This window comes from Megalops cyprinoides, chromosome 2 (assembly GCF_013368585.1).
Source record: "Megalops cyprinoides isolate fMegCyp1 chromosome 2, fMegCyp1.pri, whole genome shotgun sequence".
NCBI lineage: Eukaryota > Metazoa > Chordata > Actinopteri > Elopiformes > Megalopidae > Megalops > Megalops cyprinoides.
In genome coordinates, this window is record NC_050584.1 from 65799582 (window position 1) to 65821362 (window position 21781).

At 40.8% G+C, this 21781-nt stretch overlaps 1 protein-coding gene across 1 annotated transcript; it reads right to left on the reverse strand.

Moving 5' to 3' along the window:
• Positions 1–1655: 1655 nt before the first annotated feature.
• On the reverse strand, positions 1656–18939 carry LOC118773255 (NACHT, LRR and PYD domains-containing protein 3-like). Its single transcript, XM_036522108.1, has 13 exons — positions 18866–18939; positions 15906–16050; positions 15084–15197; positions 14351–14464; positions 12112–12196; positions 11577–11805; positions 8374–10177; positions 7948–8121; positions 5688–5861; positions 3518–3691; positions 2913–3086; positions 2568–2614; positions 1656–2364 (listed from the first exon to the last, which is right to left on the reverse strand). The coding sequence occupies exons 2-13, from the start codon at positions 15962–15964 to the stop codon at positions 1835–1837; spliced, it is 3678 nt and encodes a 1225-aa protein (XP_036378001.1). The 5' UTR covers positions 15965–16050; positions 18866–18939; the 3' UTR covers positions 1656–1834.
• Between the last annotated feature and the right edge of the window lie 2842 nt (positions 18940–21781).

The following is a 21781-nucleotide window of genomic DNA, read 5'->3' on the forward strand; positions in this document are numbered from 1 at the left end:
TTGCCGCGGAGGTCATCAGGACCCGGGAGCCCTTTGTAGACCCTCCCTCTGATTCCAAAGACCCAGGTCACTTGCCGACTTCCACTCTGTAGCACCTGAGGAGCGTAAACACATAAAAGCGCGAAGACAGTGTGTGCATCGCTTTTTTAATTTGAGCGGTGAGAATGTTTATTTTGTGCTCGGTTAACCATTTCTTTGTAGATTTGGATGAATACTTCGGTTTGCTGACATGCATTAATGCCCATTTTCAGGCAAATTCGAGTGTAGCGGCAGAGAGGACAAGGTTTTTAGTCAAAATGTTGTGGCATGCGCTGGAGTTTCTAACTCCCTCTGTCTTAAGAGGGTGAAACCAATACTAATAGTTCTATCTTACTGTGTTATTTCCAATATTCAATAGTGAGGAAACTATACTCAGATTTTGATTGTCACTGTTGTTGTGCAGAGTAACACATTTTTCTTTATTAGAACTGGAGGATCCGGATGAGATACAGTGGAAGGGGACTGGTCATATTATTCAGTTCCACAATAAAACTGTATAAGGTTGTTTATGTGTTCATGACATACGTGAAGAAAAAACTGTAGGCGGGAATATATTTTATTGCAATAGTTAACCCACTTAATTACACTTCAGTAAAATATGCCAAGTTTGATAATAATACTTTTGCATACTGTTTATATATATATTTATATATATATATACCGTAAAACTTCCAATAAAAGCCAAGGCGTCTTAACTTATTTAACTTTACCGGCGTTTATTGGAGACTCGGCGATAATAATAATAACCTGATAATAACCTCGGTGATAATAACCTGAGTTTATTTCACCCAAAGACCTCAGGCTTCTGCAAGTTATTGGTAGCTGAACTGACCAGGAAAATTCACCATGTTTTTTTTTAACAAATATACAGCGCTCTTTGGTAGCAACTCAAACAGGAATCACTAATAAAGTAAGTTAAACATTGTCATTGCATGATGATGGGAGAGCAGAGTCTGTAAGAATAGCAGCATCACTGTGAATTTATGCTACCATGATCCGAAAACAGCTTGTTTTGTTCGTTTATGTTTAATCTAATTCGTGAACAGATGAACGCGCATAGGGCAAATTGAATTCACTACAACAACCTAATTTAGCCTAATGTGAAAAAATATTTGTTTGTGTTATTTCATTTTTTTAGCCACAGAAAATAAATAGGACTAAGCATTTTAACAGGCTGCTCTTTCGTTGTATAGTCATGAAAAATAAATATAATTTTCCTTGGCGTTTATTTGAGGCAGGTGTTTATTTAATTGAAAGGGTCGTGCATACCAGCGGTTATAAGAGACCTGCGTTTATTTGAGACTCGGCTATTATTGGAAGTTTTACGGGAATATACATATTATACATACATATATACATACTATTGTACATTTCAGCACATGTCCAAATACCTTACAGTAACACACATTAAAAGGAAAGATTCAATTTCAGGTGGACAGGGGAACCAAAATGCAGTCTGAAGATGTCACCCTTACCACTACAGGAAGCTCCTTTCACCACATCAGGGCTAGACGAGACAGAGGACTCGATCACGTTGTGCAACTACCAAAGAGAGGGACAGGCTTCCTGGGGTTTCAGAGTGTGTGTGTGTGTGCGCGTGCAAAGTCTTATTCACAGTAACACCAGTGAATAATGGCATCTTGGTTGTCTTAGAAGTGGTAAAACATACATATTTAGGTTTTATTTACATTATTTAGGATGTTTTCTCACAGGTTTACATGGATCATCAATACAGTACAGCCAGATCAGGAATGTGACTATTTAGGAGACAGGTGATCTACCAGGACACAGAAGTCTAGTCCAGCTGGCACAGGGACACGGAGGAGACACACCCAACCCAAAACCCAGGATAGAGGGGCTCAGTGAAGGTGGTGTGGAATGTGTGCAGGAGGGTCAGTGTGTCAGAGGAGACGCTGTAGAAGGACAGAGTGCCGGCCGGCCAGTCCAGATACACTCCTACTCTGCAGGAGGGGGAGTCAGGAGAAAGTATGGGAGTTTTGTGTTTATTGTGCTGGACAGTGTAATTCATATGGTCAATGTACAAACACCAGGACTTATCATTATGTCCAAGGTGACTGTTCTTTCCTTTCCTGCTGACTCCTTTATATACAGCTCCTATAGAAACAGGTCTCCCACTCCACTCAGCCTCCCAGTAACAGCGCCCAGACAGACCCTCTCTGCACAGCACTTGGGGCCAGTGATCAAATCTCTCTGGATGATCAGGATAAGGATGCTCCTCTCTCCCCAATGTCACCTTCCTGTTCTCCTCAGACAGAGACAGGTTTCTGTGTGCTGTGTTGGGATCCAGTGTGAGCTGGCAGGCATCTGCAGACATTTAGGGGGAAAGAGCACACACAGACAAACACACATGAACTGTACCTTATTGTGAAATATTTCTCTTGCTCATAATATAACTGTACCACAAGTAACCTGCCAAATTCATATTCATTATTCAAACAGGTACCCAGAATTCAAAAACAAGGTGGCCTGATGTGTTCACGTTAATTATTTCATTCATATGTACTTACGTTTCAGCAATCTTTGCTTGCTACTGCTTTCTCCAACACGGTCCACACTGCAGGAAAACCAGAAGAACAGACAGTGATTGAGTGACACAGCCTGTTTATGAAGTGCAGTGTGGAAACTCAGAGCCCTGTGACAATGGGAGAGCTCCACACACTGTCAGCACTTTCCTGTTCTCACAGTGACACAGTCTTTACGAAAGTGTCCATCTCACAGATAGAAATACTTTGTTGTGGTGAAAAATATTAATTGATTAAACTAGGCGACATTCGCATATGGTGGTGCTGGTCATGTGATGAAAATAATCAATCATGTTTGAAGACCATTATCAGCATGATGTAACAGCTTACCTGAGTTTTTCCAATTTACAGTTGGGGTCCTCCAGTGCAGCAGAGAGCGCTCTCAGTCCTGAGTCTCCTGGGTGATTGTAGCTCAGATCCAGCTCTCTCAGGTATGAAGGGTTTGAACGCAGAGCTGAAGCCAGAGAAACACAGCCTCTCTCTGTGACTCGACAGCCTGACATTCTGCAGAAAGAAGAAAATATCTTTACCTGTATTCTAAAAACACACCTCAATTCAGAAAGAATTTTTTTCACTGTTTTATAATGTTTGCGTTAATAATTTAAGGATTACAAGACAGAACTCAGTTGAGTTGGAGGAGACTGGTTTGGTTTTTGATTATTTTTTTTGTTGAAAAAATCGTTTTCAGGCAAGTAGCACACACAACGATATGCAATCCAGTAAAACATTTGAAAAACCTGGATATCCTACTGTTTTCAGATTTTAGCTTTTAAGTAATATTAGCTGTTATGTACATTTCCATGCATATTCATAAATACCCTGATTTAAATAGGAGCTAGAATGTGATAACACAGAAAAATGTACAGTGTTGTACTTATATAGTTTTACTTGAATCTTCACATTATAGCCCTGAAGAAAGTATTTACATCACTGACCTCAGTGTCTCCAGTTTACAGTGTGGATTCCTCAGTCCAGCAGAGAGAAGCTCCACTCCTGAATCCTGCAGCTCATTGTCACTCAGGTCCAGCTCTCTCAGACTGGAGGAGCTTGAACTGATAGCTGAGGCCAGCGCTTCACAGCATTCATTACTGAGGTTACAGCTGTTCAGCCTAGAAATGATATCACATCAGATAATTCCACCCTATCCCCCTGCCCCCACACAACCTACAGCAGCTGGGTGTGGCTCTCCTGTCAGAATCACAGCCAACTCCTCAGCTGTGACTGGATGTGTTCATGAGCATCACAGTTGTCCGGAAACTACTGATCCAATGATCTTTATACTGTCTGGATCGGCTTATAGCAGGCTCAAAGTATAATGATTAATTTTATGAATATTATAATTTTTTTTTCACAGTTTACTGAAATGACCAAGTGGAATAAAATAAGTGGAATAAAAGACAAGGCAGCTGTCAGCTGTATTCCAACAGGAAAATAACATGGACAAAGGGAATTAGGGAATAACAAACATTGACTATATGATAGAGATCATTACACCGAGAGCTCATCACCAATACCATGAGTTGCAATTGATCTTTCCTTGCCTTTCTATCACATAAATTTTTCTGTGGCTGTTTTGTTGTTATCCCTCCTACTGTGGTTGTAAGGTCAGGCTGCCTGTATCATATATTCATATTCTGCTTGGTTAGGTTTTAGGACTTCACTGTAAGGACTGCTGTACTTGCTGGATTAATTAGTGTCCATACAGTAGGTGGAACACATTAGACATGTTCTGAACCTTATCGGCCACACAAGTCAACATATCTTCATATTTTTTTTTTCTGTTTCATAATGTCTAATAGGGGCTTGATTGGATTCTATTCAGATTTTTAAAGTGAAGTTTAAAAATATCCAGTGGTGTGACTGAAAATATGAACAAAGTTAATTAAATGTTGATAATCACCAGCAGTTTCCTTACCTATTTTTAGAAAAATATATACAGTGCTCTTTGGACTGGTTACATTAAATTTAAGTGTAATCCTTGCCAGAAGTGGATATATAAAATACTAACTACAGGGATGGGAAGAAAAATGACCCTTCTCTTTGCTAAATAAACTTACGATAAAATGATCCTATATGATCCTATACGCAATTTTTTTCCTGTTAGCACTATGAATAAATATGGACAATACTGTATATATATGCTATATATATGCTATAACTGCTCTCACTAAAATAATCAGCGACCTTAGACTAAACGCTGATGAAAATAAGGTCTCAATTCTTGTCCTCTTAGACCTAAGCGCAGCGTTTGATACGATTGATCGTGATATCCTAATCAATCGTCTTGAAAGGTTGGTTGTCCTTTCTGACTGTGTGTTAACCTGGTTCAAAACATACATCAAAGGGAGAAAGCTTTACGTCAGTCTTGGAGATCATGTATCTGAGGAACATGAAATCTGTTTTGGGGTTGCACAAGGGAGCTGCCTTGGTCCATTATTATTCTCAGGTCCTCTTCCTTATATACAAAGCCCTTAATGGGGTAGGACTAAGCTACATTGCTAACTCCCTTGTCAACTATTTGCCTTCAAGAAGGCTGTGATCATCTGCTGCTGGTTTATTGATAGTTTTCAGCAACAGCTGAAAGAAAATCGGAGATGCAGCCTTTGTCAATTACGCTCCAAAGCTATGGAGCACACTACTTATAGATATCAGGGAAGCCAGCTCGCTAAATATTTTTAAAAACTTATCTCTTCACTTCAGCCTTTAACTAGCTAGGACTTCCCTGATACGGGGCTGAAATTCTTTTTTGCACTTATGCACTGCTGTACTTCTTTTAAAATCCTGTATTTTACTTGATTTTATGCATTCTATGTACTCAATTTTTAGCTTTATTTTTATTTTATTATGCATTTTATGTATTCTAATTTCACTTTTATTTTATCTTTTTATTATTATATTTATTTCTATCTTATTTTATATTAATTATGGCATTCTATCCCTGTTTTGATGTTCATTCCATGTGAAGCACTGGGTGCATGCAATTTCTTTATTGTAAAGCACTTCAAGCTGCATTTCTTGTATGAAAGGTGCTATACAAATAAAGTTTATTATTATTATTATTATTATTATTATTATTATGCATTATAAAGCCCTTGAAAAGCTGACCTCAGTGTCTCCAGTTTACAGTGTGGATTCCCCAGTCCAGCAGAGATCAGCTCCACTCCTGAATCCTGCAGGTCATTGTCACTCAGGTCCAGCTCTCTCAGACTGGAGGAGTTTGAGCTGATAGCTGAGGCCAGCGCTTCACAGCACTGCTTACTGAGGTTACACCTGTTCAGCCTGGAAAGGAAATCATGTCAAATCAGATAATTCCACACAACCCCCCTGCCCCACACAAACTTCAGGACCCAAGAATTACCATCTGTCCCTTAGTTACAATTGATTGTGTTCAACCATCAATATTTATATTCTCTTAAGAGCTATTTTGACAGCTGTTATTTCAATCACTCACTCATTCATTCATTTATTCATTCATTCCCCAATACCCTCATTCAGCTAGATAGTAAACATGGCTAGCCTGATGGCTTACTTGCTAGCTACCATTTCAGGTTGACAGCTGATAATTTGCAATGCCATCAGCAATAAAGCTGCGCCAGGTAGCCAATCATGCTAGATAGGTCAATCACCCAGCGCAAAATGCTATTTTACCATAGCAAATTACAGTTATGATTACAGTAATGAAAGAATTTTATAGATGTATTATAACGACATCGCTGTTAAGCCACCATTAAGGTAGAAATGGACTCGGGTATGAGGGAAAGTTGTGCTAATGGTTGCTACGTGTGCTAGTACTAACTGGCTGGCCAGCGTTGTACTACAAAGTGGAAATGCTTGAGCTTGTGAAAGTCCAAGCCAGTACAAGGAAGACTGAATATTAACAGATATGTCTACAATAAAACGTTATTGTTGGAATTCATCACTATTGTAAATGAATGTTACAGATTGTTTATAGCTGTAATAAGGGTGAGTAATGTGAGAAACTTAGCAAGTAAATATGCACAAAAACCAGAACCCTCCCCCAACCTAAAAAAAAAAAAAATTGTTGTTATTATTTTATTTACAGGTCTACTTGTTCATGTCGTTTCTACGCTTAACTGATGATTAATTGATTGATTTTTATTTTATTTTTTCTTTCAATATGAGTTTGCCGAAGAGGAGTAGTGAGAAGCGCCAGTTCAGTCTTGCTTTAATACAGTTTTGCTGAAATAAACACACAATTAACCATTCACACTTGTTCTTCTTCAAGTGAGCAACAGTGATATACTGCAATACCCGCCCCCTGTTGTTCAGACTCTTATATGCAACATAATAAACCGCTGCATAATATAATAATAATAATAATAATAATAATAATAATAATAATAATAATAATAATATAATAATGCATAAACATAATAAGTCGCTGCTGAGCAGAGAAATATGGTAAGTTGTAATTAGCTGCATCAATAATCAATAGGAAATAATAAATAATATTGATTAAAAAAAATCATGTGCCATTAGTGGATAGCTGTGCACCTTGTAGATGTTTTATAAAATAATCTTAAAGAAATTACCAACTTATTGCAGCCATTTTGCTTCAACCATAGAAGACTTGAGTAAAGAGACTGTAATATTTCAAAGTTTTACAGTTTTATGAAGGATTACATTATGATAATGATAACTTAGTGACTTTTGCAAGTAAATTCATATGCAGATTTGTACTTAATCATACACACAACAAAGAGAGATTTAATTTGGATTCAGTGCCTCTGTCCCTCCTTTGGTAGTCTCTGATTTAACCTTTTCATCATGATAGTGAAAGCTGTGAAATTAGATTTGTTTTCATTTGTTTTCTCACTTCTGGACTCAAACTTCAGTACTGGTGACTTGACACATTACATTACATCATTTAGCAGACCCAGAACAACTTCCAAATAAGTGCATTACTATGCTAATAGTAGTTATCGAAAAGTACTACAAGAGGTCAGTAAGATACTGAGTTAAGTGCTAAACTAGTGTAGAGTGCTTTTGTAAAGAAAATAGGGATAGATAGGATAGATAGAGACAGATAGAGAGGAAGTTATACTAGAGATACAGCTTGAAAAGATGTATTTTGACTCTTGACTGGGACTTGGACTTGGACACTAAGTGACATGACTACTACACTGTCTTGCTGTCATGTTGTAATGTGCTGTAGTGTTCAGAGTGTAGTTTTCAACACTTGAACTAAAGCATATCATAACTTACAGAGCTTTGAAGATAAGACTTGTGATCCTATTGTTTTCCTTGTCGAGCAAATAATACAACAACATTTGTATGGTTTGCTACATATGTAATCAATATACTGTAGTCTAGCCCTTATTTGGAGCATCTGATAAACACTGACCTCAGTGTCTCCAGTTTACAGTGTGGATTCCCCAGTCCAGCAGAGAGCAGCTCCACTCCTGAATCCTGCAGCTCATTGTCACTCAGGTCCAGCTCTCTCAGACTGGAGGAGTTTGAGCTGATAGCTGAGGCCAGAGCTTCACAGCATTCCTTACTGAGGTTACAGCTGTTCAGCCTGGAAAGGAAATCATTGCCTGTATTCACCATTAATCTTTATATTCACATGAGAGGCTTGGAAAAGCACATGCGCCAAGCATCTAAATATAACATGAACTGAAGCTGTTATTGTGTCCAGTTTGCAATTTAGACCAAAGTATACTGAAATTTGCAGAGCTGGTGTGTACAGCTGTTCTGACAGCTGTTATTTTAATTGTAGTGAATAGTTTATTTTCATTATCATTCCAGTTGTCAGAGCTTTGTGACTTACAGAGCTGTTCTAGAGGCCTTGACCACTGGCAGCAGCCTCAGAAGACCTTCATCTGATCTGATGTATTTCTTCAAGTCAAACACATCCAGCTCCTCTTCTGATGTTAGCAGCACAAAGACCAGAGCTGACCACTGTGCAGGTGAGAGGCTTTTGTTTGAAAGACTTCCTGAGCTCAGGTAACTTTGGATTTCCTCGACTAGAGAATGTTCATTCAGTTCATTCAGACAGTGGAACAGGTTGACGGTCCTCTCTGGGGAGAGATTCTCCTTGATCTTCTCTTTAATATACTGGACTGTTTCTTCAATGATCTCTGAGCTGCTTCCTGTCTGTGTCAGTAGGCCTTGTAAGAGAGTCTGATTGGAGTCCAGTGAGAGGCCAAGAAGGAAGCGGAGGAAAAGGTCCAGGTGTCCATTCTCACTCTGCAAGGCCTGATCTACTGCAATATTCTGCAGAATTGCTACAGGTGTTTCTATGAGTAAACTCATTAGTTTTGTGCAGTAGGACTCAGATTTGTCAAGGATATTTGTGCTGCTGTTTCTGTACGAGAGAAACACATACAGAGCAGCAAGATACTCCTGAACACTCAGATGCACAAAGCAGTACACTTTCCCCTGATACAGCCCAAACTCCTCTTTGAAGATTTTTGTACATAGTCCAGAGAACAGAGAAGCTTCACTGATATCAATATCAAACTCTCTCAGGTCTTTTTCATAGAATATTACATTTCCCTTCTCTAGGTGGTGGAAAGCCAGCTTGCCTAGGTTCAGAATGAGTTCTTTGCTGACCTCCATCATCTTATGTTGCTCTGTCTCTTGTTCAGAATATTTTAGATTCTTGATATTCATCTGAATGAGCAGGAAGTGTGTGTACATTTGAGTCAGAGTCTTAGGGATTTCTCCACTGTCCGACTCACCCATCACTTGCTCAAGAACAGTGGCTGCAATCCAACAGAAGACTGGTATGTGACACATGATGTAGAGGCTCCTTGATGATTTTATTTGTGTGATAATTTTGATGGCCAGGTTCTGATCATGGAATCTTTTGTTGAAATACTCCTCCTTCTGTGGATCATTAAAACCTCGTACCTCTGTCACCTGGTGGACACACTCAGGAGGGATCTGATTGGCTGCTGCTGGTCGGGTGGTGATCCAGAGGAGAGCAGAGGGAAGCAGATTCCCCTTAATGAGGTTTGTCAGCAGCACATCCACTGATGTTGACTCTGTGACATCACACCACGTCTCATTCTTCTTGAAATCTAAGGGAAGTTGACACTCATCCAGACCATCAAAGATGAATACAACTCTGTTACCATCACTCCCAATGGATCCAAGCTGTTTGACTTCTGGGAAGAAGTGGTGAATCATTTGCATCAGACTGTATTCTTTAATCTCAATCAGATTCAGCTCCCGGAAAGGTAGAGGAAATATAAAATAAACATCCTGATTGGCTTTTCCTTCTGCCCAGTCAAGAATGAACTTCTGCACAGAGACTGTTTTTCCAATGCCAGCAATCCCCTTTGTCAGCACAGTTCTGATGCGTTTCTCTCTTCCAGGTAAGGGTTTAAAGATGTCATTGCATTTGATTGCAGTCTCTTGTGTGATGGGTTTGTTGGATATCATCTCAATCTGTCTCACCTCATGTTCATTACTGACCCATCCACTTCCACCCTCTGTGATGTAGAGCTCTGTGTAGATCTTATTGAGATCTTTTGGACTGCCTTGCTTAGCAATCCCTTCAAATACACATTCAGACCTCTTCTTCAGACTGCACTTGAGCTGCTCTTGACATTGCCTCTGGACTTCATCTGGCAAAAAAAAAAAAAAACACAATACAAAAAAATTGTGCCATTTTACTTTGACTTAAAAATGCGATAAGGATTTAATGCAAGGCACAAATAGTACTGTAACACATGTTTCAGGTGAACAATCTAACACTTGAAACATGCGTTACATGTTCAAGTTGCAAGTATCCATTTTTCCCTTGTGCTTAATTCAGGATTCTCTTCCATTGTTTGTGTATACATACATCTGAAAGTAAATGTGGAAAAGTCTTCAGTCACAGTCTTTTTGGATATACAAGGATTTCAAAATCCCTCTCTTGAAGCTGCACACCATGTAGAGGTGACCTCAATCACTGCTCTTTCAGGAGAATCCTGAATAACTTTTATCAGTATATCACATGCCCTTCTTGACATGATAGAATTCATAGATTTATGTTGAACATATATGTTTACACTCCTGCTTGGCAGTGTAGCATAGGCTCATAAACGAGAGGTTGTTGGTTGAATTCCTTACTAGGGCACTGCTGCTGTACCCTTGAGTAAGGTACTTAACCCAGCTTGCTTAATTTTGCTTAAGCAAGACCTAAGTTGCTCTGGATAAGAGCATCTGCTAAATGACAATAATAATGTAACATACATATATAAATCCATCACCAAAGCCCCTTTGGGAGTATCTAACCATAACACAATTTACACCGTGAGAGAGTCTACAATGTAGGAACATTCTGGTTTGGTTGGTTGACTAAATTCAGTGTTAGCAAGACTGGATTCTAAAATTTATATTCTGATGAAGTTTTTGTCAGAGCTTTTCTATTGTCAATCAACTGTACAGAACACACCATCATAACAACTACACTTAATACGAAAAAGCATTTTAACAAGGTGATAGCATAGCAGAGAAGCATAACACAATGTTAAGACAGAATTTTAAATTAAATTTTAAATTGTCCTGGTACCTCTGAATTGAGCAGAGGAAACTGAGGTTCAGCTTTGTAAGTTTACATGAATTAAGGTGAAAGGAGAATAGTTTTTACTGATTATGTAAAACTGATATTGGGTTGGTAGAGTAAATTTTATGTAAGATTTGATGTACGTGATTTTTCTAATGATCTTACTGAGCTAAAAGGTAGCCTCAAGCAGTGGGCCTTATCTAAATGACTGCGTCAAGGTACATGAATCACTTTATCATACCAAAGTCAAAAAGAGTTGAAGCATGAGCATTTAAGAGTTTATGTAAAGTAAACCGCTTTAAAATGTAGTAAACTTTTTATTATTCACAAGTATTCATGATATACCCACAGCAACCATACAAAAACAGATACACATTCATGAAAGCTGACTTCACAGCACACAGATATCATTCAGTCATATTTCAGTAGTCTTTTCCACCAGAACAAAGCGACACAATGACAGAAGCTCTTACCTTTCTCCAGTGTGTCAGCAGCCTCCTTGTGGTTCATGTTCCTCAGGATGTGCACTATGACCTTCACAGCCCCCTCTCTGACACAGCCCTCCAGCATCCTGTAGACTTCATCCAGGACGTCAGGATCCTCCAGCTGACTCTCAAAGCATTCTGGGTAATCCTGACTTACCTCACCCTGGAGCTTTTTCACTTTGTCCTGCACCAGCTTGATAAGCATGTCTTCAAGCAACTAAAATAAGAAAGGAAAATGCCATGCAGTGTGTTGTAATGGTAAGGGCCAGGGCTTGTAACCGGTTTGATTCCCCATTGGGGCACTGCTGTTGTACCCTTGGGTGAGGTACTTAACTCACAATTGCCTCAGTAAATTAAATAAATTAAATGGTTAAATGGGTGCAGTTGTAACCTATGTAAGTTGCTCTAGATAAATGACAATTACATAAAATAATTATGTCATATTGTCTCATAATAATATGTCATATTATTACATTTCATTTTAATGATGGAGATAAATATAGCATAACATTAGATACCACACCTTGAAAATGGAAGACAAATTCATCTGGTGACTCTGGGCAGACTGACTGCTGGGCTTTTCTGACTCTGATCTCTCCTGCTGGACTCTGTGAGCAAAACATTTGCAGACACACCATACTGTGCACACCTCTTCATTGTAAAAGGGAACATTTACTTTTCCTCTCAGAAACTTTTCAGAAGGATTATTTAGAGCTTCATTGCAAAACAATGAAGTATAAATAGTAATTTATAATAACAGTAATAATAATAAAATTTTACTTCTTTAATAGTTCTATAAACAACTCATAGAACATTCTCGAAAGACTTTATAACTTTGCATGCTCATCATAATTTGTACTCCATGAATATGTCCAGTTTAAACACAAACAAAGAGACTGACCAAATGGCATTGGTCTTTAGCACCCAGGTAATAATCCAAAATGTTTCCTTTTTTGAAATGAATTAAATGTGTGCTTTACTCATAAATACTGACAAATACTAACAAATATTTGCACACTAAAAAAATACCTCTTTCCCTGATGCAAAAACAATTGATTTTTGAATTCAGTATGAGATTCAAATTAATTTGTAAATCTAACATAAGATTTTGCCAGTATGAGACCACTGCAGTATTATTACAAAAGTAACAACAAACTTGCATTGCCATTTTAATAGGACACCGTGTGATTCTATAATCTGATAAAAGTTACAAGGATACAAGAAACAAGCAAACATAAAGCATATGTAAAAACACAAGTGCCATGAAATAGGTGCCACCAAATCACCATAGACAGATCTCACATTTTATCAATAGGAAGGCCTCCTTCTCTGAACTGCAGTGGAGACGTCATTGAATGGTAACTCTTCATAGAGAGACAGCTGGGTACAGGAGAGTCTGCTCTCTGTAAAAAGTGACACACTAATCGCAATTGAAATTCACAACTTGCGAAACCACATTTTTGAGTTGTAACTTCCTTGTAACTTCCGTAACTTCAAAAAAACAAATTGCAATCGTAATTCCATACTCGCAAAACTGTACCACTGGATTTGAACTTCCAGTCTGAGAGCTCAGGAGCGTAATTTTATCACGTGATTTTTGGCTGTTTTCTCTCGCCAGTCTGCGCGCCAAAAATTACAGAAGCGCGACTCACACGATTTGCAACTTTACAACTTGCTCTCACGAAACCGTTAAGCTGTGGCTGTTCTAACACAAGCATCCAGACGGTGGCAGTAAATGCGATTGATTGGCCAGGATCCTTGCAACCATCATGCAATGCTGTTCTGCTCAATGCAAAATGAAGGGAAGAAGCTCATCAGCGTAGACTATGATCATTTGCATTAGGAATCTGTTTATAAATGTTTAATTTCTTTCTCTCTTTTTGGGTATTTTTAATGCTTATGTAATTTTTGTTTTGTCTGAAACTTGGTGTGCTGCTTTTCTTGGCCAGGTCTCTCTTGTAAATGAGATTTTAATCTCAATGGGCCAAACCTGGTGAAATAAAAGGTTAAATAAATAAAAATAAAATAAAAAGGTTTCATTCAAGGGGATGAAAATGAGACATTTCAAAGTTGGAACTATGATGTAGAACAGAAAAAGTATCTAGTGTCATTAGCCCATTTATACTTAGTGTCATGAAATTATTTACTCAGTTCTCACAAAAGAGTTTCCACTTAAGTTTGTGAAGTGAAGGTGAAGGTGGTTCAGTTTTCTTGAAAAAATGGGACAGCCAAAACAACAAAGCAAAATCTACTTTGTTTCAGATTGGCTGATTTCTCTTTATTTGGGGGAATCAGCCAATTCCTCCTGTGTGTTTAGGCCAGTGCAATTCTGGACTGCCCATTATAAAATTTGGAACAGTAGGCCATTTCAGTTGTGCAATTATAAATGCCCCTTTACCTTTTAGTGATCATTGAATAGCATTAGCATACACGACTCAGTGGTTGCTCTGATATTGGTTCCTGATTGGTTAGGTTTCCCTGCTAACACCATATTCAGCCACTGGCGTGCCAGTTATGCTTAGTTTTGGAGATTAACTCCACCCACTCCTCTGATGTAACTGGATCATAGGGGAGCAGTCATTCAGCATGTCATCCAAATATTCAACAGGACCTTTTGACCTGCACATATAAGTAAATTACACCTTATGGGAGCTACATTGCTGCCTCCTGAGCCTTTCTATGAGCTCCCTTGGTTGTGAATCCCTACGTTACAGACACAAATGCACCTTTAGAAAGGTGAAATCATTAGATGCTGTATTTACATTTGATCAGTAGGAAAGTCTCCTTCTCTGAAATGGAGCGGTGGTTCCATTGACCGGTCACTCTCCATAGACAGACAGCTGGGTACAGGTGAGTCTGCTCTCTCCAGCTGGACTCTGTCAACAGCACAGATTAAGAGATCACCTTACTTCAGAAATGTATGGTTTTTATGTATGGATACTTTAACATATTCTGATCCTATTTACAGGTATCACTGGGTAGAAATGCTGTGGGAAGGGAATGAATAACAGGCCAGCACAAATACAAACCCTGTGACTGAAGGTTACAATGATGATATTGCAATAATCAGATATCGGCATTAAGTTATCATGTTCTTGACATAAAGTTGGTTAAGGTTATATACAGTGACAACGTGGTGCCTTTGCAGTTTATGGATGCAGAACATTTATTAAAACTAGATTTTAGCAGTAACACGTGCCCACAGACAGACATGACATTTTTCCACTGGTAGCCACATCAGAAGCTGACAGAATTGTGGGCATTGATTCCAGCAGCCACACCATTCTCTGTTCCTCTGAAAGCTGAAGATAAGCAGGGCTGGGCTTGGTTAGTGCTTGGATGCGAGACCTCCAGGGGAAACCAGATTAGAAGTGTTGTTTGTGATGTGAATCCAATGCAGGTATGTGATAAGAATGAGATCTTTTGTTTTGCCATGCTTTGCATGAGCAGTTATTAATGCACCATTAGGAATTTATCATTTGCTTCTGTACTCACGTTTGATCAGTTGGAGAAGTTCCTCCTCTGAAATTAATTGTATGATCCATTGAATCGTCACTCTTCATCGACAGACGGCTGGGTACAGGTGTGTCTGCTGTCTCCAGCTGGATCCTATTAAAAGCACAAAAACAAACGTGCTTTTAATGACCTCATTAAGTAGAGTGACAGTCTCATCCCTGACTAAGGATGAGGCCATTTTTGGAACCAGCACAACCATATTGGGGTGCCTGTAACCTGGAATAGGACTGAACCAATGGCTTCCAGTCTGGTTAATGTAGACGACATAGGAAAAAAAAACAGCTAATTTAGATGCCATTGGATAAATGCCAGTCCAATTAACTTGGCCATGATTGGACCTACAGCCTCTGTAATGGCTGCCATCCCAGCAGCAGGATTGCTGCCCCTGGACCACATTCCCTTATTCTGTCCCTCCAGCTTCACCATCTCTTCCCATCATGCCCCTCACTGTTCTACAGCTCACAGTCAGACCGTCACTGTGGGTTAAAGTATGTCCAGTTATCCTCACCAGCTAAAAAATAAATGAAAAGGTAAATTTATGGAAATGAAATAAACATGATGTTCTTAAAAAATGTCATTTAAAAATGTAAAAAATCTTAGAGTTAGCCCAACAATATGCTGGACCCTATTAAGAGTGCACAGACAGACCTTTAATCTAAATGTGATTAGCAAGAAGGAAAGGAGCTTGACATGCATGTGTAGATGTAATTCACAAACACACACACACATCCACATACACACACATACACACACACACACACACACACACACACACACACACACACACACAGCTCCTCTCACCTCTTACTCTCAGGGTCCATAGGTCTGTCATGGGTCTCACACTCCCCAGAGAGACTCATTTCAAAGACTACGCCCCGTCCTCAGGTGTCTGGATTGGGAAGGACCAAGTGAATCCAGGACTGGCTTCTGACCCAGATCAGCAGATCTGTAAATGCACCACAAATGCAGACTGATATACAATCCTTATTTCATCTAAACCTAAATTCAACTTTTATTACATTAACCATGAGTATTTCAATTTTAGTATGTCATAGACATGCTGTAGGCAGGGGATTTTCTAGGAGTGAGCTACAACTGTAATTTGAATGACAAAATCATAATCATTTAGAAATGCAGTTTGGTATATGGGTATAGATATTATGATAGTAATAGGCATCACTAACACTTGAGTTCCTGTCCACATGTAGCCACAGGACAGGCAACCAAAAAGTGGAGTACCCACAGCAGGAAGTAATTAGAAAGGTAGAACCCATGTGAATAAAAAAGCTCCCAAAACTGGTAATGTCAAGTACCTACAAGAGTCATGATAATAATATGGATACATAACCAATAAGAAAACTTAATCAATAGATATACAGCCCCTCCTAGACAACATCTCACTTACTCACCATCTTACAGTACATACATTACAAGGAGCATAACCACATACACTATACGGATGTACAAATACTATATCCTCACACACCATCTTGCAATACATACAGTAAAAAGAGCATATCCACAGATACTATACAGATGCACAGATACTATACACTTATCATATTACTGTATGTACATTAAAGAGCATAACCACAGATGCTATAGAGATACCATACCCACAATTTACCCCCTCCCACACTCTGCCCCCACTTCCCTCTACATTTACCCCCTCCCACACTCTGCCCCCACTCCCTCTACATTTACCCCCTCCCACACTCTACCCCCACTCCCTCTACATTTACCCCCTCCCACACTCTGCCCCCACTCCCTCTACATTTACCCTCTCCCACAATCTGCCCCCCTCCTCTACATTTACCCCCTCCCACACTCTACCCCACTCCCTCTACATTTACCCCTCCCACAATCTGCCCCCCTCCTCTACATTTATCCCCTCCCACACTCTACCCCCCTCTACATTTACCCCCTCCCACACTCTGCCCCCACTCCCTCTACATTTACCCCCTCCCACACTCTACCCCCACTCCCTCTACATTTACCCCCTCCTACACTCTGCCCCCACTCCCTCTACATTTACCCCCTCCTACACTCTGCCCCCACTCCCTCTACATTTACCCCCTCCCACAATCTGCCCCCCTCCTCTACATTTACCCCCTCCCACACTCTACCCCCCTCTACATTTACCCCTCCCACACTCTGCCCCCACTTCCCTCTACATTTACCCCCTCCCACACTCTACCCCCCTCTACATTTACCCCTCCCACACTCTGCCCCCACTCCCTCTACATTTACCCCCTCCCACACTCTGCCCCCACTCCCTCTACATTTACCCCCTCCCACACTCTGCCCCCCCCTCTACATTTACCTCCTCCCACACTCTGCCACACTCCCTCTACATCTACCCCTCCCACACTCTGCCCCCACTCCCTCTACATTTACCCCCTCCCACACTCTGCCCCCACTCCCTCTACATTTACCCCCTCCCACACTCTGTCCCCCCTCCCTCTACATTTACCCCCTCCCACACTCTGTCCCCCCTCCCTCTACATTTACCCCCTCCCACACTCTACCCCCCTCTACATTTACCCCTCCCACACTCTGCCCCCACTCCCTCTACATTTACCCCCTCCCACACTCTACCCCCACTCCCTCTACATTTACCCCCTCCCACACTCTGCCCCCACTCCCTCTACATTTACCCCCTCCCACAATCTGCCCCTCCCTCTACATTTACCCCCTCCCACACTCTGCCCCCACTCCCTCTACATTTACCCCCTCCCACAATCTGCCCCTCCCTCTACATTTACCCCCTCCCACACTCTGCCCCCACTCCCTCTACATTTACCCCCTCCCACACTCTGCCCCCACTCCCTCTAAATTTACCCCCTCCCACACTCTGCCCCTACTTCCCTCTACATTTACCCCCTCCCACACTCTGTCCCCACTCCCTCTACATTTACCCCCTCCCACACTCTGTCCCCACTCCCTCTACATTTACCCCCTCCCACACTCTGTCCCCCCTCCCTCTACATCTACCCCTTCCTAGGTTGTGCTGTAAATTAATCCAAACCTGAAGAACAGAATGCCATCTAGCCAGTTTTTAAAATGTGGCAAATCCGCTGACTGCCATCCATTCCATTACCCTCACACTCTCTGTAAAACCTGAAGCAGAGAATGCCTTCCAGCCAGTTGAAAGATGGGCGATCATTCTTGTGAATCTGCCAGCTGCTCTTGTAAAACACTTAACCTATGTTTTTAAGACTTTCATTGCTACAGCATCATGAAAAAGTAAAACCTTACCTGTTCCACCATGTGTGTTTACAAACCTTTAACATCAGTAAACTATAAATATTTATTAAATTACTGTGCAGAATCAGTATTGCTATTCATTAAGTTAGAAATGATAATACATACAGAATACCTTTGAGCAAGACTGACACTTGGTGAAGGCAGACACATTCTATCAAGAAAATCATCATCATTATGCTTTCAAAAATCATATCACACAGACAATATCAAAACCCCTCATTTGCTGTTTCTCTTGAGTTTGAGTTTGAGTTTCACTACTTATTCTCATTACTCTCTGATCATTTATGGTTGTCTGAAAAGATGAAGCCTTCTGAGTTGTTTCTGTATTTACCACACTGGATTTTCTGTATATACCATTTGCTGTGTTGTGGTGGACCCAGCAGTTTGATCAGACTCTCTTGTTTGCTCACAGAATAGTAACCTGGGTAGGTAGACAGCACTGACTCTCAATCTTCAATTAACCTCTCCTAGTCCATTTTAGAGACTGTACTCACCTGGATGCAGGTACTAAACAGCCCACATTTTGTTCTTCTGAGTCGGGATGGAGTTGATACTGATTCTGTCTGTGTCATTGTGGAGACTGGAAATTTTACTTTAAGTTTTACTGTTTACCTTGAAGAATGGAATGTCACCTGGTCAGTTATTACTGATCATTCTTCCTGTGAGTCTGAGATTCCATTTTGTAGCATTATCTATGGTACATGTTATGTGCGGCGCACTGTGCAATTGTAGGGTCTGGGCCGCCTGCATCTTGGTTTTCCTCCCTCTCTCCTCTCCTGCACTCTCCTGACGCAGGTATCCCGCTGCGCTGCCTCCTGCCTCCTTGTTCCAGCCCGGCCAACCAGAAACAGAGCGCCCCAATTTAAAGATGCCGGATTCTTGGAAGTGTTCTCTCGCTGTTTTGATCGTTCGTGTTTCATTACTTGCTTTACAAACTTGCCTGTATCGCCATTACCCATCTGGGACGTAACATAGAGATTTACAGAGGTTTTTTGTTATCTATGAAAATGAAGCCTTCAGATTTGATTCAGCAGAGTTGATTCACCGCCATGGATTTAGCGAATCTACTAAAACCTGTCTTTATGGAGGTCCCAGTAGCAGTCTGATCTGATTTATGACTTATATTCAGTATTGTATATGGTTTTATGAAAGCTTCATTTTAACTGTTGCTCTGTGTCCAATAACATGTCATTGGTTTCTGCTCCAGTATTGTCCTGCTGTGTGCACATGTGCAGAAGGTGGATCTGGGCCTGGAACACAACTTGCTAAAACTCCTTGTACTTTGTCAACTCTTCGAGATGTTGCTTGCTCTTTTAGAATGGCTTGAAGTGTGGAAGTTCACTCCACCATCGGGGGACAACGGCGGAGAAAGTTCTGGGTAGTGTTTTTTAGCGCCACGATGCGAGGGGACCACCAGACGCCGTTCGGTAGCTGAGCGTTGCGGTCGGGAGGGAAAATAGTATTCCACGAAGTCACTTCTTGGGGTGTTTCGCAAGGCTTAGAAGACAAAAGGCCCAGAGAGAGACAGCGCTTGCATGTTAAACACTGTCAGTGCTTTAGCTTGATGTCTTGCTTGTATGGCGTTTCTGCCTTCCTGTCGGTCAGCATGCGTGTGTCTTTCGTCCGTTTTTTTCGTGCATGTGCTTCTGTTTTTGTTTTCAGCCCGTGTGCTCCATTGCCCCGCCTCCAGTCCAGCCTATCGTCCCTTCTGCCACACCCACCACCTGAAGCCCGTCCTGCTCACCTGTTCCCTGATAACTCATTATCAGCCTCTGTATCTTATTTGTTCTCTGCCAGTTTATCTCACTGTATTTGTCTGTTTCAGGCCTGCCTGGTTATATCTGCTTGCTCTGGCTTTTGGCTTTCTGCCTGTTTTTTGGGGACTTTGACCTTGCCTTATGGTTTTGGATTTTCAGTTTTTTTTGACTTGAACTGTTTTATGACTACTTTTTTTTTTTTTTTTTGCTTGCTATCAAATAAATACCTGGCATTCAACATTACGGTCTGCGCTTGGATCCTTCCACCTGAAAGCCCGACAAAACGCCACTTCCGCGAGTCCTTCTACTAAGTATGCACTTGCATTTAAAAAAAAAACAAAAATATTCTTTCAATACGCACTACTGTGTACTATAGGTGCAGAATTTTACAGCACAGCAGACCATATAGATTGCCTTGGATGAGCGCCACACATTGTAATATGAAACAATCTGACAAAGCGAGCCAACTTTGAGCAAGACGCAGAATTTGACCACAGCAGTCTTTGCACAGAAACTGCTGCTTACGGACATGGAAATTCACTCACAACCTGGCGAAAGCAGCTGGGCGCCCTGTCCCGCAGACCAAAGGTACACAGCTGCGCCCGGTGCACAGTCTCAGGCCAAGCAGCCTAAACACCACTCGTCCAACGCACACCGATATGGGACCGACAATCACTGCACTGTGCACCTGTGAACGCGCACTCACTCCCGGTCCCAGCAATCCGTGTCGGGTTCTTCTTTAGCAGTAGCTTTCTGGTCCCCACCCTCTCGTTCACACACCGCAAACACCACAATGCAAAGAACGAGAGTACACCCGCCTCAACAAGGAGTGCTCCTAGACTAATACTACGAGACCGCTCTCGCCTCCAATCCCAGCGTTTGTTTAGCTAACCACTCCCTCTCGCTGCTCTCGACAAATTAGTTAAATGCAGTTGTGGAGTCCTGTGCAACTCCTCCCAAAAAAAAACCCCGGATCTTTGCTGTCAATGCACACTTCTTTGATAAGATATCAAAGTTTCTTTGATATCTTATCAAAGAAACTTTGATAAGATATAGGTTAGTTTTTACATGTTATCCATTTATACAGCTGGATATTTTACTGAGGCAATTATGGGTTAAGTACCTTGCCCAAGGGTACAGCAGCAGTGTCCCAGTAGGGAAGTGAACCAGCTTATGAGCGCTGCTCCTTACCACTATGCTACACTGCTGCCTAGACTTAAAGTGCAGACTATCAGCATAAATTTGAGGAAATTACATTTTGTACACTGTCTCCCGATTTACCCTTCGATAAACCCTTACGATAGCAGTAATGCAATGAAGGATACAGACAGAAGCAGCCACAGAGAAAGTCCTGGGAATATGGAAGCCTGCGTGCTCTCTGGTTAAAAACAGGGAGCTGGAAATGAAACCAGACAAATCCACGCTCCCAGCCTTCTTTCACCTTATTGAACACTATAACAATAGCAATATCCTTTTTGACTGCATTATGTCATACATTGATGTGTTGTAATGGATTTTGTTTTGGGATGGCTTTTTTTTTTGAATTAGCTTTTCTATTTTACTTTTTTGTATCAAACCTTTTTTGTATGTTTTCCTAGGGATTGGAAATGAAAATGACTATGATGATAGCTGTATCTGCTCTAATGCATCAGA

What these genes read in the sequence shown, in the direction of transcription:
- LOC118773255 (XM_036522108.1), bottom strand. Translation starts at nt 15,964, where the DNA reads ATGAGTCTCTCTGGGGAGTGTGAGACCCATGACAGACCTATGGACCCT. An exon ending in TGCTGACACACTGGAGAAAG is followed by an intron (nt 10,178 to 11,576) that starts GTAAGAGCTTCT and finishes TTTTTTTGCCAG; the next exon opens with ATGAAGTCCAGAGGCAATGT. An exon ending in TGTAAATTGGAAAAACTCAG is followed by an intron (nt 2,615 to 2,912) that starts GTAAGCTGTTAC and finishes GTTTTCCTGCAG; the next exon opens with TGTGGACCGTGTTGGAGAAA.